The following is a 17,287-nucleotide window of genomic DNA, read 5'->3' on the forward strand; positions in this document are numbered from 1 at the left end:
AAAAAAAAAAGAAATCACATCCTGCCATGAAAGTAGTTTATGTATTTATTTAACTTTATTTTCATGATGTATCCAACAGAAAACACACATTCTAATATTTAATTACACACAAGTGGCATCGGACCTTTTTAAACAGGCCTTTAATTTCCTTTGATCACAGTTGCTGTAATAGATTTATTACTGTATACATTCAAGATTAAAATTCATATTGTATTCAACAAAAATCACTCATCATCGTCATTAGATAAAATTCAAACTAAGATGAAAGTTACTTAACCACATGACAAATAATCACGTAATGCCCTTCAAGTATAAATGTGCGTAAAGAATCATGAATGACATAAGTGGATCAGGTATCAGAAAACAATAGTTTGATCTGCTCCTTTCATGCATCATCTTTTGAACAAACCAAACTGCAGGGAGATATCAGTAGTGATGCTATAGGGAATCACACATACACAGACCAAACCCATGTGTGGACATGCTGGTGTTGTGTCAGTCTATGGGAAGCAGCAGCAAAGAGTGAGCAGCTTTGTTAAACAACAGACTGCCCATTTGGTGACGGAATGTGCAACCTTTCAAGTTCAGGTCTGGCTGAACAAGCCCTACAGGCTCGTTTTGTCATTACTTTTATTATTAGATTTTACATAACACACTGCACAAGTTTTAATTTCACTTTCTTTTCCTTTTCATCACTGCATTATACAAACCAGAGTAAATTGAGAAGATGATAAGTTAAACCTTTAAAACTTAATGCTACAGTGTAAAATAGAAAAATAATTACTTAAAAAAACATTGTACCAATGAATGGTTGATAAAAAAACACTTTTCCTATATAAGCTAAAAATGATCAATATTGCTAAGTATATTGAGGTAAGAGTCTGTGAGTTGCTCGTTTTAAGCAAAGTGCAACCTTATTCCTCTGTTACTCTCTCTATGTTCTCCCTCGCTCTTTCTTGTTGTTTTATCACACTAACAATCAAAGAGGTCAGGCACACCTAAGCTGCCTGATTGGACAGGTGAAGAGCACCTGAACCAACTACAATTGTGTGCAAATGTCACATAGCAGTGCTATTCTCCATCTTCAGTCCACTGTCCAGCTCACCCTCAATCAAAAAAGGCACTAGATGGAGGTATACTGTGTATAGTAACTTATCATTTCTTTTAATTTGTTCAGGTAAACTCTGGAGAGAATTGAATCCATTAATAGTGAGCCACTATGAGAATATAGACCTGCAGGATGGTTTGTTGCTCCTCATTCTTCTTTCCTGTACCATCTAGGAGACAACACTCATTGTCTAATCATCTGGAGGAGAATCCACTCAACCTTCTTCAGTGTCTCTTCTTGTGATTTTCACAAATATGCCATTTTTAGGTCCTAGAGTGCTTGACGACTTCAACTCAAGAGGAACCTGAAAGAAAAAAGCCCCATATGTGAAAGAAACATCTTCCATATGTTTATTTTAATTTAGCTGACATATACAAAGTACATTTTGATCACATTATCACATCATAGTTCCATTAGCTAAATTTGGCAAGTTACAGCAATCTGTGATGTCTAGTCACACCCATAACTGCATGTTTGTGTCTAAGTGTGTAAATCATTTCTGTGACTCAAAAATATCTGTAGTAGATAATGCAGATGCTATTTGTAGCATTTAAAGCATCAAAGTCACCTTGACATTGCTTATTGTTTAATGTTCATTTATCCATTCCAACCCACCTTTGTCTCAGAGCAGGCCACAACACTGAACCTCTGGAACAGATTAACTAGAGCCATTTTGATTTCCAGTTGGGCGAGCCTCATTCCCACACAGTTTCGGGGGCCAGCCCCAAACGGCAGGTAGACAAATGGATGTCTACTGGCTTTGGCTTCTGGTGTGAATCTGCAGATCAACCACAAGTTGTATTTACGGATGAATTAAAAACTACAGCAAATCGGAATTATTTTAGCTTTAGTGCAGTACAAGGATTTTACTGCTGTTGAAAATAGTGTTGAACATGTTAAGTGTCAAGATGGTACTACAACATTTACTGTACATGTTAATGTGAAATGCTTTCACAACTGGACTGCAGGGACACAGTTTACATAGTGGTGTTAAATGGTAAAACAAGAAGAGAACGTTGCATGTGGCTCATTCAGCATCATTGTATACATCAAACTTTTAACTTTTACCACTTTTTATGGTATTGTAGACAAAGGACAAATTAGAATTAGATACCACAAGCTAACAGTTTTAACAGTCATTATGTGTTAGCTATTCAATACCAAAAAATCAATCATGTGACGATTGACCATGTGATGTGGTGATTGTTTTGTGCTGTTCTGAGCTGGTTTTACTCATATTCAGCTGAAAGTAATGTGACATCATATCAGAAGTTTGATTGTGTAAGTTAATGTTACAGACACAAAACAATACAAATGGCTCAACCAATGACCAGTAACAGGTGATAACAGACACATTTGAGAGCAAATTCAGTGAGCCATCTACAAGATTTAGATGATAGTGACACACAAGCTGAAGACTCTAAAAACTGTAAGACTGTAAAAACAACCATCTACCCTTCTTTTTTTTTAAAGAATAATAATAATTTTACCAAAAACACAATTCACAACACGACTGTCTACCTTTCTGGGATGAACTTCTCAGGCTCTGGCCAGTACTCTGGGTCGCGGTGGAGGAAGCCTGCTGGGATCTCCAGCGTTGCTCCTTTAGGGAGACACTGGCCGTTCACCACGCAGTCATTGTCGATGTCTCTAGCAAACCTTTGTGGGACAAATTGCCATAGAAAAGGGTAATCATGCAAGTTATATACAACTAATTTTTCATTTTTACTCCATGCATGCTACTCTCATCATGCCTGTGAAGTGTCAGCCAGTGTGATCACAACAAAAAGTGAACTGTACCGAGTGACAATGTCCCAGTTAATGTTACTACTTTACCTGAATCCAGGAGGGTAAAGGCGCAATGCTTCACTTATAACCATGTCCAAATACTTCAGCTCCTGGACATTTGTGTAATTTGGTGCCTCCTACAAGGAAATAGACAACAACAAAAAAACACATTTAGAGTAATGTATTAAAACTTGTAAAAGAAACTTCAAATGAGGTAAACCTACAACTCTCCACTGTGACTCAGTACCATAATGAGATCATAATGAACCACAAGGCAAGGCAACATACTCACATGTCTGGTGAAGAAATCATCCACCTCTTCCTGCACTCTACATTGACATTCAGGGTTAAGGGCCAGCAGATAGCAAGTGAAGGCCAGTGTGTTGCTGCTGGTTTCGTAGCCCGCCAGGAGGAACACGAAAGACTGACCCACGATCTCGTCTTCTGTTATCATCTTTTTCTGTGGACGCCTGGTGGGTGTCTCCTGTGAGTTAAGACGGTCATCCTGATTCGAGGTTGACGGCTGTGCCTGCTGGTCCCTGTATTCAGGCTCATCAGTATGGTTCGCTGTGTCAAAGTGCTCCACAGACACAGACTCACTGCTGCTCCGTGCATCCAACATCAGCTGAAGGAAATCTCTACGCCTCTACATACAGAAACATACATAAGAAATTAACTACATAAATATATCCATGCAGGAAACTGTGGGTGGTCCATAGAAATATGTCAATGAAGTATCACAGATTTAACACACATTTTCAGGTTGTACTGTGTTTGAGATGATTAAATTCACCTGTTCAGGAGGCTGCTCCTCTCTCTGTTCGATGATCCTCTGAATGCTGCGGATGAAGAACTGATTCATCTGGTCTCGCCTGTTGTTGGGGATGAATTTCGCCAGAGGAGCCATGATAAATGGAAATGCAACTGCACATAAAAACAAGAGTTTGTTTTACACATTAGCACATGACTCAATGTGATTTTTTAAAATTTTATGCAAATTTTTCTTCATATTCATCATCCAAATTAGAATTATTTGGGAACCCCAGATACACTCCTCTTAAATCTAAGCAAAAGCAATAGTATTCCCTTCTATTTCTGGTCGATTTCTTAATTCAATTCATTCTTTATCCTTCATAGCATTCCTATAGAAGCATGTCTCAAACATCATACTTTATATGTAAATATATAAATATGAACAAATAGATTTGACTAACTGAAAACCAGCATGATGGGCCTGAAGAAATTAAAGGTGAAGAACGTCTGAGCGTGGTTGACAAAAGGATCATCTGGGTTGTTCTGAGAGTCCACCTGAGTTGCAAATGCCACACTGGCGATAACATCCATAGTGAAGCAGCCAAAACACCTGAGAACAGAACAAAACTAAGTAATCTTGATTGTGTATGTTGATTTTGTGTGCGATTTGTTGATGTGTTTGTATTTACTTGTGAATGTCGAAGGCTTCCCCTGACTCGGCATAGATGTTCAAGTTATTCATCAGGGAGCTGGTGGCTGTGTTGATGAGTGGAACCATCTACAGGAAATACAAAACAAAGCATTACTTGTTATAATCGAAGACTGAAAGAAAAATGCAAAACCTGTCCTGTACTGCTGCCAGCTCCACACGTCTTTCACTCCATCTGTGATGGTAACTTAACCAGACAAAAAAAATCTCTGATGTAACTGTGAGGTGCATCATACAACCATTTATCTGCCCTTTCTAATTGAAAAATATACATATCCTCTGAGTCTGATCAGCACCCACCAACCTGAGCATTCCTATCTCACCTCCTTCATCTTGGCAGCACTGAAGGACGGCGTCAGGATACTACGGACTCTCTTCCACCTTTCATTCCTCAGCATGAGCAGACAGTCGGTCATGGGTTTGGTGGCAAAGCGAATAGTCTATATAGAGGGGCAAGAGAGTATAGGCACTGACATTTGTTATTGTTACATGATCAACAAACTTCATATTGGAATCAGCACATAGTGGACATCAAATGTATGAAGCAGCTGTTTCTACTCTATTAGACAAGTTTCAGTTAAGTCCTCACCATTCTGTTTGGGAAGCTGCTGAAATCTTTGACCATCACTTGTCTGAGCATGTCAGGGTCGGCCACCACCACCACTGCTCTCCGACCCAAATAATACCTAAAATACACCAAGTGGAGCCTCAGTCAAATCAAACAACATCTTAATGCTTCTAACACAGGTTTCTATCTACAAAGTGTAGATAGAGAAAGAATTGCTTGTTTTACTTACCCACAAACTCTGCCGTGTGTTTTTATGAGGTCACTGATAGGGTTGAAAAAACCCTGAAAACAACATTAAAGAGCAACATCAGAACAGATTAGAAACAGAAAGCAATTATTGACGCTCTTTAAGAATTAAATAATTACAACACTGAAACTGAAAACTATTAATGGAGGCATGTGTGTTTAAACATGTTCACTTACATAAATCAAAATTGCGAAAACTTGTGTGTGTTTTCAGTAGAACATGCTTTTCATGACTTTTGCTTTTTATTTTTTGGTTGTTGTTGTTTTGTTAATGCAGAAAATGTGATTGCCAGCAGGGGCAGTCACAATTGCAGTGAAGCCCTGCTGACTGAGGCTGCAGCTCAGTTGTCACTCCTCAAGGGGGGGCACTGACACCTGATTTTCCAGATACTGTACTACTAAACAGACCTGGCTAATGTTTAGGATACTGAAAGTTTCTATAGACGATGCCCTAACCATTTTTTGGAAAATCTCCAGCAGGTGTTAGAGATTACAGTGTGTCAAATCTTTCTCTGTCATATCTTACCTGTCGAAACATGAACATGTTACCATAGAATGGTACTGGCTTTGGATGTCTGATGCCACATCGAGAGAGGACTGAAAAAGGATAGATTGAATACCTAAAAGAAAGAGCACAGAGGTGTGCTGATAAGTGATAACTAAAGGAAAATACTTTTTTTTTTTTAAATAAACCAACATTTCCCAAAATATTCTCTTGGATGTAAAATAAAGACACAACATATACTACCACATATGAATATATAAAGGGTGTATTGAATTTCCAAAAAGTTTAACAATCTTATTTTCAAACTTTTAAATTATAAAGGGCAGTGTTTCAAGCAGACAGCATTTTACTTGGTTTGCCAGAGAACTAAAGCTTACACTGTCTGTATAATTTACCAAACTGTAACAATTATACATAATACACAATTCGCACTAATAAGGGGTTGCATCTCAATTTTGTTGTACAATGTACAATGACAACAAAGATCTATTCTATTCTATTCAATTATGAATGTATTTTGACTTTTCTCAATCTCATCATTTCTATTTCACTTTCTATACCATGGATATTTTGTTTGCAAATTTCTACAGCAGCAATACATCACAAACAGACAGGGATTTAAAGCATTTTCTCACCAGTACAGAAGACCCAGAAAAATGAGGAAGAGGCTGAGTGTCACAGGAAATCCACTGGCCTTCATGTGGAATACATTTAACATATCAACTAAAGCCTCCATGATGGTAAAAAGCAAACACTGCTCAATTCTCTACCAGAGGTACTGGGTCACTGCATATGGAAGACAACAAGACAAGGAAAGATTAGGGCTTGAATAAATGCTACTTATTATGTGAATTTGACACCTTAGTTATCACTACAAGTAGAGCTGGGTTATATCAATATTATATCAATACATGACAGAAGTCTCGATGTAGTCTTAGCTTTTGGAATCATAATATCGTTATATTGCATGTTGTCTTTTCCTAGATTTAAAGGCTGCATTCTGTTCTAGCTATTCCATCATTTGCCTTACTTAGTCACTATATTCACATTAATGATGATTATTTACTAAAAATCTCACTGTGTTTTGCATCAATAGTCATCCCTTGAACATTGTCGCAATGTCAGTATTGAGGTATTTGGTCAAAAATATTGTGAGATTTGATTTTGTCCATATCTCTCAGCACAATTTTTACATCATGATACTGTACCTCTTTAAAGGGATGAGACATATCATAGTAGCATCTCTTTTTGGACTATGACCACTTTCTTCATCCAAAAACAAAGTAGCCTAAGCCCCGCCTATTTTGCATATGTCCAATCAAATATGAGGAATGTCATTTAAATGCCTGTCACAGCTGTACATTACTCAAATATTCCGTTTCAGCGGGAAATAAGTCCCAGTAAAGAAGACAAAGACAGACACTATAACTTCAGTTTCACCGGGACCTTTGTTGACTTTTGTTTATGGTGACATACAGTGTTTACCCAACGTCACAAGTCATGTGAGGTGCTAGGCTAATAGCAACAACATCTAGCAATCTGTCTACTCAGTTATTTCTAGTAACATTTTCATGTCCACATATCCAACGTCATGTTTACATTTGGAGAAAGATATACGCACAGCTGTGGTCCAAATTTGACAAAAAATGAAAGTGAATATACCATAAATTTATATTTACCTCAAAGCCTACCTGTTCTTTGGTCTCATAATAAATGTTATGAAATCTTCTTCGTCCTATAATCTGGTCGCAATGCTGAGATAATTGAGCTACATACTGCCAACTACTGTGCCGGCGGGTTATTGCACCCAGCACGATTTAACCCCATTTACAGTTCATTCAAATATTGGAAGTGGGAGAAAAAAGGGCAGAAATAAACCCCCACAAAAAACAAAGCAGAGTAACAAGTGCATGTGTAAGTGTGTGTGATGCATGTGTGTGGAAAAAATGCTTCTAATAATGTTAACAATATATTAAGAAAATCACACCATTGATTTTATTCAAGTGTATTAACAGCAATATATGAAGAAAAAAATGCTATTAAAACCTTTCCAGATTTGATCAAGTGTATAGAATAAATGAATAAAAACATTTGATCACAACAGCAGGTAGAAATGAGATAGCCTATCAGGTCTTTGTTAAATCTGTAAAAGTTTTAATTCAGTGAGAGGATCACATTCCAGCACCCATAGGATTGTGGATAATGAAAGAGTGGAAAAATCAGCCTGTTAGACTGACTGTTAGAAATGGAAACACAGGCATTCATTTAAACTCAAAGTCAGAGGGGAAGAGCACTGTGTGGAAAAATGTAATTAAAGAGCAGCAACTACACTGGAATCATGAGGTAAGGGGAAGACATTTACATTTGATTCAAAATAGAGTAGGCAGTGTGAGAAACACGGGAGCAAACAGAAAAGAGGAGGTAATAATAAATAGATTAAAAATAGGACACAGCAATACAGCACATTTCATATGATAGGGAAGCATCTGACCAGTCTTTGTGAATGTTGTCAGCTACTCAAAACTGTGGAGCTTGTGAGTGTCAGCTGCATTAAATATGAGAGAGAAAGGTAATGAAATAAAAGATTATATTATATAGCTTTTGTTATAATATAAAGATATGTTATAACAATAGTTATATGCTGTCTCCAACATATAATCTTGGTTGAAATACTCCTGTAGATTATTTACATAACACAAAACTGAAATTATATTCTAAATGAGAATTAGCTTGATCATTACTAATGAAATTGGTATGCTATCAGTCATGCAGTCAAGTTAAAGCTGCGGTTTTGTTAATTTAGACACTGTTCTACTATTTTAATTCTGGGTGTTATTCATAATTTCAGTGTGTTTAACTTATAGTGCAACATGTGAACTAGCCACCGTTTAGGATTCAATGAGATGGAGGAATAACTCATATATTATTTTTTTTTAATATTTTGGGCTCCACCAATTTTCGTACTATATGACATTGGGTGGAGGTTGATATTTGAGAAGCCAACAACTGTGTGACTGTGTAGTGTCTGGCTCTGGCCCTGGCCCTGAACCCAATGATGACTCTGGTTATGACACAATGTCCAATGGACATATAGAGGACTGTGACAATGGTAATAATGACAATGTCAAACATCGCCCTCCTGGCAGTTCACACAGCAACACTCTCGGCATGGCAGGCAACAGGTGTCTCCTGTTTGCCGCTTTGGTGATCCCGTTGTCAGTCACCTGCAGGCACCTGCTTAGCATCCGGTCCTTCTGGGGCAGCAACTGGAATGACTTGGAAAACGATCAAGAGCATTCAGTCCGTGCGGTCCTGGCAGCCTTTTCACAGAACCCTGCAATGTGAGCAAATCTTCAAATCTTCATCTTCAACAAAAAGAATCACGGAAGAGAACTGGGAGATGAAGTACCAAGAGGCCGAGGACAAGGCGTGAGGAAGAAATCTGTGAGGAGCAAACTGCCTCAACTTCTGGCCTCATCCACCCCACAAACAGGAGCAGGGAAGAGAATTGGGAGCGGTTAAATGTGAAGAGGCCAAAGAGGAGTTCTGAGAGGACTTTAGGGAGACAGAAAGAACCAACTCCCTCAACTTTTGGCCTCATCTCCACAAAGAGCAGCAGCAAAGAGAACGAGGAGCTCTGAAAAAGGCTGCAAGGAAAAAGAAATCTCTGAAGAGCCAAAACCTTCTACTTCTTGCCTCATCCTCTACACAAGCTGGAGTTGGAGGCAACACTGGGCAAGAGTGAGTGAGAGAAATATAGAAGTCTGAAGACACCCTTCTTGCAAGAATGCACTTTTGAGAGGATGGCTGTCCATTACACTACTGAACCAACTGTCCATTAAAGATGATGTTCTATTATCCCCCCGTCCCTGTTATTCTCAGTCATGCCATTTTAACTCAAGACGTCTTAAATAGTCGACCAGTTGCACCTAAATATAGCTATGAAGACACCAATTGAAGGTTACATAAGTATGTACAATTTTATATACATACTGGTACATAATAATATATAATTCATATTATAATAATATTATATCATATCATATACAAAATATGTAAGGCACATACAGCTACTCGTACCATGTTTGATATGTATTGTAAATCACAGTTCTCATACACAGCATGCATACGTAATCACAGTTACAAAGAGATCAGCATATTCAGAATGAAAGCTTCATTAACATATCAAAGCATCACTGGATACACAGACAATGGTAGATATATCCTTCTCTCAATAAATTACTGTTCATCATGATCATCTTCTGTTTCAGTCTCTCTAACTCATACATTTTTATGCTCATTTTCATAGCATGTTTCACCTTCTCCCATTTTCCCATAATGACATAACCTTAACAAAGAAGTACCTGAACACCATTTCCTTCAAACATAAACTAAAAATAACATTTTTGACACAGTTGATATGTAACCATGTCCCAACAGATTTTAAGCCTAAAATCCCATTACATCATATTTTGTTTACTTTAATATGGATGAACAATAACCAATAATGGTATGACATAATATGACATAATACTCACAGTAACTTAAAAAACGCAGTCCACATTGGCTTATTATTAAGTGAAAAGTAATAACCTAGTGTAACAGGTGTAAGATGTACAAGAATCTTAACCATTCTTGCTTTAGACAGACCCTATAAGTACATTTAAAAGTCATGTTTGTGGTTGTTGGTACAAACAGTGTCAGATAAAGACACCAGTGTGACAAAATGGTTGTTATAGTTTAGAGGAAGGAAGGGTTCCAGCCATTAGTCCAACAATAATAAACTTGCAAGGCTGCCTATTGCAGTTCCTTATGTGGCCTGTAGAGAGCACTCACTCACCACATGATGTACTGATGATCTTTAAACATGGGTATAAATAACTAACCACAGTCTCAGAAGCATTGTTTACGAGAAGACATTTAATACACAAATGATGAATAACAGCTCAATCTGAATAAATGGTTCACCTTTGAACACACCAAATAAACGTGTAATACTGAAATTAATATTTAAAACTTTTTGTCAATAGTAATTTGAATCAGAAAAACAAGCTAGTTTATGTAACTGCAATCATTTTGGCAAAGAATAATGGAATACTGGTTTGCTGGTTATGACTCCCTGTTCAAACACATGGATTAAAAAACAATGTGAAGTATACTGATGTGTACTACACAGACTGAAAAAGATGAGCTGTTCCATTAGTGTCTGCACAATATAGAATAATGCAATATTTAGTTAGAGTAACAGCTCATCTCAAGCATGTTTTACTTAATTCTTCACTTACATTTTTCACAAATCAAAGTCAGCAAGCAATCCTGTTCCTGCAATGTTCTACTAGTGTCCAGTTTGACTTCCAGGAAAAGTGAGAGATCATAAGGGCAAAGGAGCTACATGAATTCTGATGGCATAGTGTCCTAATTATGCAATGACAATGACTTATCCAAATCCTTTGAGGTGTTAAATAAAGCTGACTCCACAACTTCCTAATGTGTGTGCGTACATGTGACATGTGCTTCAATCAGCATCTTTCTGCATAAAGAAGCAAGGTCCATCAAGTCTGTGCACTGAACTGTATACGTCAGCTCTACATCAGCTCCAACAATGATACACACCTCATACTTAACAGAATCAGTGCAATCTGTTGAGCCGTGTTCTGCTGTTTACAATTGCCCTCAATGATTGAGTTTTTCCACAAGATCATAAAGCAACAGAGAGAAAGTCATAGAGATCGACAAATATAAAGAAAGTTACAGAATAAAAGAGGACATCTGGATTCAAAGGCGGTCTTCTTCCAAAGTTCATTCTCATAAAGCAATGATGCACAATATTTCTGGTCTGATAAACATGCGACATCCTTGCGCAGCAATGCAGCCAGGCAGGGATAACAATGGGAGCTGGAGCGGCACTAAGCTATTAATGGAGAGACAAGCTGAGGAATAAATAAGGAGTGGGGTATTGCCTGCTATGAAGACCGCCAGAGGGCACTGGGAGCCTAAAATGAAACATGATGAAGACCCCTCCTCCTCCTCCACCTCTGCCAACCCACTTCTACTCAGACTGCCGAAAGCCACTGAGTGTCAAAGTTTGATGTATGGCTAAATGTGGTCTGAAAGCAATATTGCAGAGATTATGCCCAGTCACTGGTGCACACACTGCATGGTAGGAATGTATAGTTAAATATCCTCCCTGACCCCCATGTCGTTTTTTCTTGATTAGTTGAAAATGTGTGGACCTTTTCAAAGAAATTCAGATCATTTCAAATCATTCAAGATCTTTGCAGACTTCATCAGGACACTGTCTGTTAGACAAGCTTTAAAAGGGCAAAACACCTGCAGGAGGGCTTATATCATAGCTTGATGTAATATCACTCTGTTTTTTATTGTCAGTCCTCATTTGTTGAAATAGGGAGGGGGGGGGGGGGGGGACTACAAACTCAACAAATGTAAAACCCTTTCACTTCAGTCAGTTTTACAAAACATATATGTCCAGGCTATAAAACATGTTGAGTGCTAAAATAATAAGAAATGGAGAAGCCCCTGAGCTATTTGTCAGTATTTCAATACTCACACACCTGTTATACATTTATGTTTTGAGTATTGCTTTTATTAACATACACACACTGGGGGAGAGAAGTGACCATATGTCAGGGATACAAAAACCCATAACAGTACATATCATCCATATGTGACTGTTAATTACAGAATGTCAAAAATAGGAGTATTAAATAAAACAGGAAAAGAAAAAAATGTACATGTAAATTCGAATATAGTCAAATTGAGTCCTGGTATTGCAAAAAGGGACCCATTCATGTTGATGTTAAATGATTAAATCCATGTGGTTAACCAAAATAAGTTGCTGCAGCCTGTGCCTGGAGTACTGGGGTCTTCCAGGGTTTGAGAATATGTTTTTTGTGCTAGTACCATGTCCATCAATAAAGCTGTCTGACTGTGTGAAGGGAGAAATAAAGAGTCCTCTGAACATCCAAAGAAAGCCAAGTCCCTGTCAGGAGAGAAAAAGTTGTGTGGTAAACAAAAAAACAACAAAGAACTTGACCAAAATGGATGAATTAGTGGACAGATCAAAAATAAATACAACAATGTACCATCTTTAGATTTACATTTAGAATAATGAAGATGGTGAATTAGTTTGAACTGAATGAACCTGTGTCTGATGTTTATTGAACAATAGGGGAAAGCGCAGTCCTCCATATTTTACCAGGCAACACAGAATTGATTTCCCTCTCTCAAGCCTTCTTAATACAGTTGACAGATACAGAATCAAATTTAGTGATAAGCTTCTTACTCTGGAAAAGAGAGAGAGAGAGCAGTTCCAAAAGAGTGTGTCTCTCAGAAGAGGACTCAAAATGGGGGATGTGTTCCTTCATAAAATTAGAGTGAGGTAGATTGTACTTTAAGCTCATTTGACCAAACTTCTCTAAGTAGAAGTCCTTTATGCACTTAAGCCCTTTTACACACCATGTAGCAAATGTGTTAATGGATGGAATACAGGTGTGGTTGTGTATATAATGAAACACTAGGGACTTTGCTTTGATATGTTTAACTCGAGTAAGAATCTTTGATCAGTTTCTGACAACAAAACTGTGATTCACTGATTAAATAGCAGATGCAGGATTTTTTAAAAAGTGTTCTCATTTCTAGCTGTATATTTTTTTATTATGGGTAGCTTTGCATGATTCAAAAATCACTTTTAAATCACTTTTACCTGTTTGAGGAAAATTTGACAGATATAAAACCTCCATGGATCGAAAATGAATTTAAAAAATGAGTCAAGGTGTGCTGTCTACAGTTTTACAGACATCTCTTTAACAGTGGTGGTCTATGGAGAAGTACTTTTTGGAGCAGAGGGATTTTTTTCTGCAACACTGTGAGTGGCCACTGGGAAAGATTGGCTTCAAGGCTGAGCAGCAGGGCCCAATCCAGCTCTTATAATACATCCATCCATCCATCACTTGTATTAAGTTACTGCTGATGAAAACACAACATTTCCCGCTTTGCTACTTCATATATAGCTTTTAAATGACTAAATAATGAAAACGTGCATGCAGTGCGTGGAGCAGATGACCATATAAAAAATCCATCACAAGCCAAAGCTGTTTGGGCTGAAAGTAGAAAAATAAATGAAACTGAGGGTTCAGAACATTCATATTATTTTTATTCACAGAGATCACTTCTACACATGTCTACCTCAGTATTTGACATGCTGGCAACTTTAATATGAACATCTGACATTGTAACATTATATGACTGAAAATAAGGAAGGACATAGGTTCCCTTTATAGACATAAGCTATAATGTTAGCCACAGGGGGTCAGAATTGAATGATGCATGGTCTGGGGAACCGCACTACCAGTATGCCTAAACAGATGTTTTTTTATAACCCCAAATAAATTCTAAAATGGGTAACGTCTTAAAAAAGTTAGCCATGGTTAGTATAAACATTTTGCTAGAGATACCTTAATGGCTCATACCTTAATTTACTCTGTCATAGATGGGGGCAAAGTCCTCCAATATTCTGTGCTGTGTTTTAGTTTATCAATATCTTCTAATAAATGTAATAGTTTTTGTTTTTCTTGGTTTGCACTTTTTCTACACTTGTAATTTTTGTGCAGCTTTTTCTACACAGTAAAAAAACATAATTCAATTAAATTTCAATAAAATGTATAGTATTTTACAACATTTTTGATATAAAATAAAAGTTTTAAAACAGATTTGTGTATTGTAGTATTATGTTTAGCCAACTTACTTACAACTGCAAAGGGTTGGGCTAACTTCATATTTAGACTAGAAGAAAAGTTGGGCCAATTTGACCTGAGAGAGAAAGAAATATTTGACCAACAAACATAATGGGTTGAGGTAACTTAATATTTTAGTTTGTATGAAAGTTGGGCTAGTAGACGTGAATCAATTGAGCCAATTTAAATATTTGAATTAGTAAAAAGTTGTGCCAACTTAACATTTTGAACTGGATCCACATTAGTAAATGGCAATGTAAAATGTAACATTTGGTCTCTAAACTCAAAAAAGCTGTGATACCAGTTACTTCACTTTTTTTTTTACATTGTGCAGGTATATTTATTTTTACATTGTGATATATGCGTGATATATTCCTGAACAACCTCAATGGGGCATTAACTGTTAAGGTTCACTTTTTTAGCTCAATTTATATTTTAACCAAAAATTTCATAATTACTTCATTAAGGCAAAAATGGTTCTAGTGCAATATTGACTGACAAAGGGGACAGAGAAATTCTCTGTCTCACTCCCCAATATCAAGATCGCAGTAGTTCCCTCAGGGGCGCCTGGGCACTGAAGCTCATGTCCCCCAAACCATTTTTATGGGTAGGTTTAGGTTTAGGTTTCTGACAGTTACCATAATTATCAAAATCAAGAGAATAGGTCAAACCTTGTGTCGTATTTCTGTAAAGCCTGACAAAAAAAAGAAAGAAAAAAGTGCACACATTTTGTTTCTCCCATCATTTAGGGTTCTTGCTGCTTAAGTGCCTCTGGGCACTTGCCCAGATTGTCTGTATGGTAGATTTGACCATGCTGATATAGACTAAATAGCTCTGAAGAGATATTAATTGTTATGACAGAGGATTTAGGAGAGCGATGAATCATTTCAGTCCAGTCCACTTCCCAAACCTCCTCAAACTTTCAAATATACAAGGCCATTCAATAAAGTCAGAAGCTTACTGGCGTCCAATGTAACCACAGCTGCTTGAGTGTTAACAAAGTCTGCAATATGCAATATATTCAACAAGCAACACCAAATTAAAACACTATACACGACACTAACATTTAAAAACATTAAAATGAGAAAACCTGCTGTTCATAAATACTGACTGATTCAAGACCATTGGTATAGTAAATCTTGGACTGTATTCACAAAGGATACTATTTATGAATGATGGTGGTAAGGGTCCGTACTACCTCCTAAATGGCACTAAAAGTTCCTAAGAGCTTCCTCTTCACAACAATAAGCACAACAAAAACCTGCAGCTTTTTTGAACAAATTAAGATGGGTGGGTTTGAACCCGTTGCCATGGAGAACACGTTTAATCAGTTAACAAATGAATTATAGTACTTGTACACTGGGTGACTGGTGACCCGTCTGTGTTTGAATGTGAAATAAAACAGTAATCAATACACAGGAGCACAAAGAACTAATTATATTATATTATATTAAATTCATCTAATATTATCAATCATATCAAACTGTACTGTGTATTTAATTCAATTTGAAATCCTACAAAATGTATTGTGAGTAATTATAAATGCAAAGTTAACTTATTCAAATTATTGAATAAAAAAAATTAAAAATGTAATTAAATAAATAATTATGAATTTTAATTAAATTCAATTTAAAATGAAAGCAGAAGAAATTACAAAAGAATTAGCTAATGTAATTAAAAGAAAAGATTCAATAAAGTTTTCAAATTAAAACTTAAATGAAATCACAATATTTAATAAAATAAAATAACCAGGTAGATGTGATGTGAAAACTGCACCTTTTGATGAGCTATTCAGATAACTGTATGAATTTTACTTGTGTGTATTATGTATTATGTATTTGTTGGTAATATTTCATGCACACTGTTGAACCAATTTTCTCAAGAGCACATTATTGGTTTGTGACAGACAGATGAGATAATCCAGATTCATCACTGCTGCAAACTGTATGTTTTTTAAACCTGTATTTTATGTATGAGTCACTGGAGAGTTGTGCAAACTGTATCTTCAATGTTATTGGATTGTTTTGATTTGCTGGTGAGTTGATTGGTCCTTGTTAACTCTTCTGCCATTCAAGTATGCTTTTGAAAGGTTGCATTTTTCCAAAACAGTGACATGATGAGGCACATTTCCTGCAGCATTGTGAGCAGGTCTGGAGTCCTCTGTACTGCATAGGCACAAGAGCTACTTTTTGCACTAAACTACTTTACTCTTAGACCAAAACGTCCTACATTTTGGACTGATGCACCACTTATTTTTAGGAGTTTCTTCTAACTCGGCCATTTAGGAGCTACTTTTAACTTTACAGTGTTTTCTGAATATGGCCAGTGATCTTTAGTAAAGAGAACCAAAAGAGATTGTTAATGGGATAGCATTTAAGCTCTTAAGAAATTGATTTTTCATCCTTTGACTTTGCTGTACAGTCCTACAAAGGGCCTGGAGAAACCACTAAATACTCAGTTTAAAGAGAAATATACACCACCAAAGGAGAGGAGAAATTTTTAGGGCATGAGAGAAAAGGAACTCTCAACTTGGCAGGTTATTCAGAGAGGGCCGGCCTTGGCACTGTAACAGCTTGAATGATGGCAGAACAGTCTCTCTGATGTGTCATATCTGATGCTTAATGAGTCCAGGTAAAATGTTTGCTGTGAGACAGGGGCAAGAGAACTAATGAAATCCCTACCACCCTGCTTTCAGAAGCAATTACCTCAAAATAAACGTTAACCACCAGACGACATATCAAATAATGTCTGAAAGGATTAACCACAAATGCAATGTTGCGTTGAAAATTCACAGAAATTCCTTTAACATGCTGTATTCAAAGGAGCTCTCCATAAACTTCAAGGGACATTCTTGCTT

General features: G+C 36.9%; 1 protein-coding gene across 2 annotated transcripts; it reads right to left on the reverse strand.

The window, feature by feature from the left end:
- Window positions 1-153: 153 nt before the first annotated feature.
- Window positions 154-7,406, reverse strand: tbxas1 (thromboxane A synthase 1 (platelet)). Of its 2 annotated transcripts, none has more exons than XM_053319779.1 (14): window positions 7,369-7,406; window positions 6,313-6,463; window positions 5,699-5,792; window positions 5,156-5,208; window positions 4,948-5,044; window positions 4,682-4,798; window positions 4,339-4,427; window positions 4,111-4,259; window positions 3,690-3,820; window positions 3,189-3,542; window positions 2,945-3,033; window positions 2,630-2,767; window positions 1,724-1,886; window positions 154-1,412 (listed from the first exon to the last, which is right to left on the reverse strand). In XM_053319779.1, exons 2-14 carry the CDS (start codon window positions 6,411-6,413, stop codon window positions 1,323-1,325), a joined length of 1,665 nt encoding a protein of 554 aa, XP_053175754.1. In that variant the 5' UTR covers window positions 6,414-6,463; window positions 7,369-7,406; the 3' UTR covers window positions 154-1,322. The 2 variants fall into 2 exon arrangements, with proteins under 2 accessions (XP_053175754.1, XP_053175755.1); XM_053319780.1 differs by having other exon boundaries at window positions 7,357-7,381.
- Between the last annotated feature and the right edge of the window lie 9,881 nt (window positions 7,407-17,287).

The sequence above is a fragment of the Scomber japonicus genome, chromosome 5 (genome assembly GCF_027409825.1).
Source record: "Scomber japonicus isolate fScoJap1 chromosome 5, fScoJap1.pri, whole genome shotgun sequence".
Taxonomy (NCBI): domain Eukaryota; kingdom Metazoa; phylum Chordata; class Actinopteri; order Scombriformes; family Scombridae; genus Scomber; species Scomber japonicus.

What these genes read in the sequence shown, in the direction of transcription:
- tbxas1 (XM_053319779.1), bottom strand. Translation starts at nt 6,413, where the DNA reads ATGGAGGCTTTAGTTGATATGTTAAATGTATTCCACATGAAGGCCAGT. An exon ending in AGGAGCAGCCTCCTGAACAG is followed by an intron (nt 3,543 to 3,689) that starts GTGAATTTAATC and finishes TTCTGTATGTAG; the next exon opens with AGGCGTAGAGATTTCCTTCA. An exon ending in ATGATTTCTTCACCAGACAT is followed by an intron (nt 3,034 to 3,188) that starts GTGAGTATGTTG and finishes ATTTCCTTGTAG; the next exon opens with GAGGCACCAAATTACACAAA.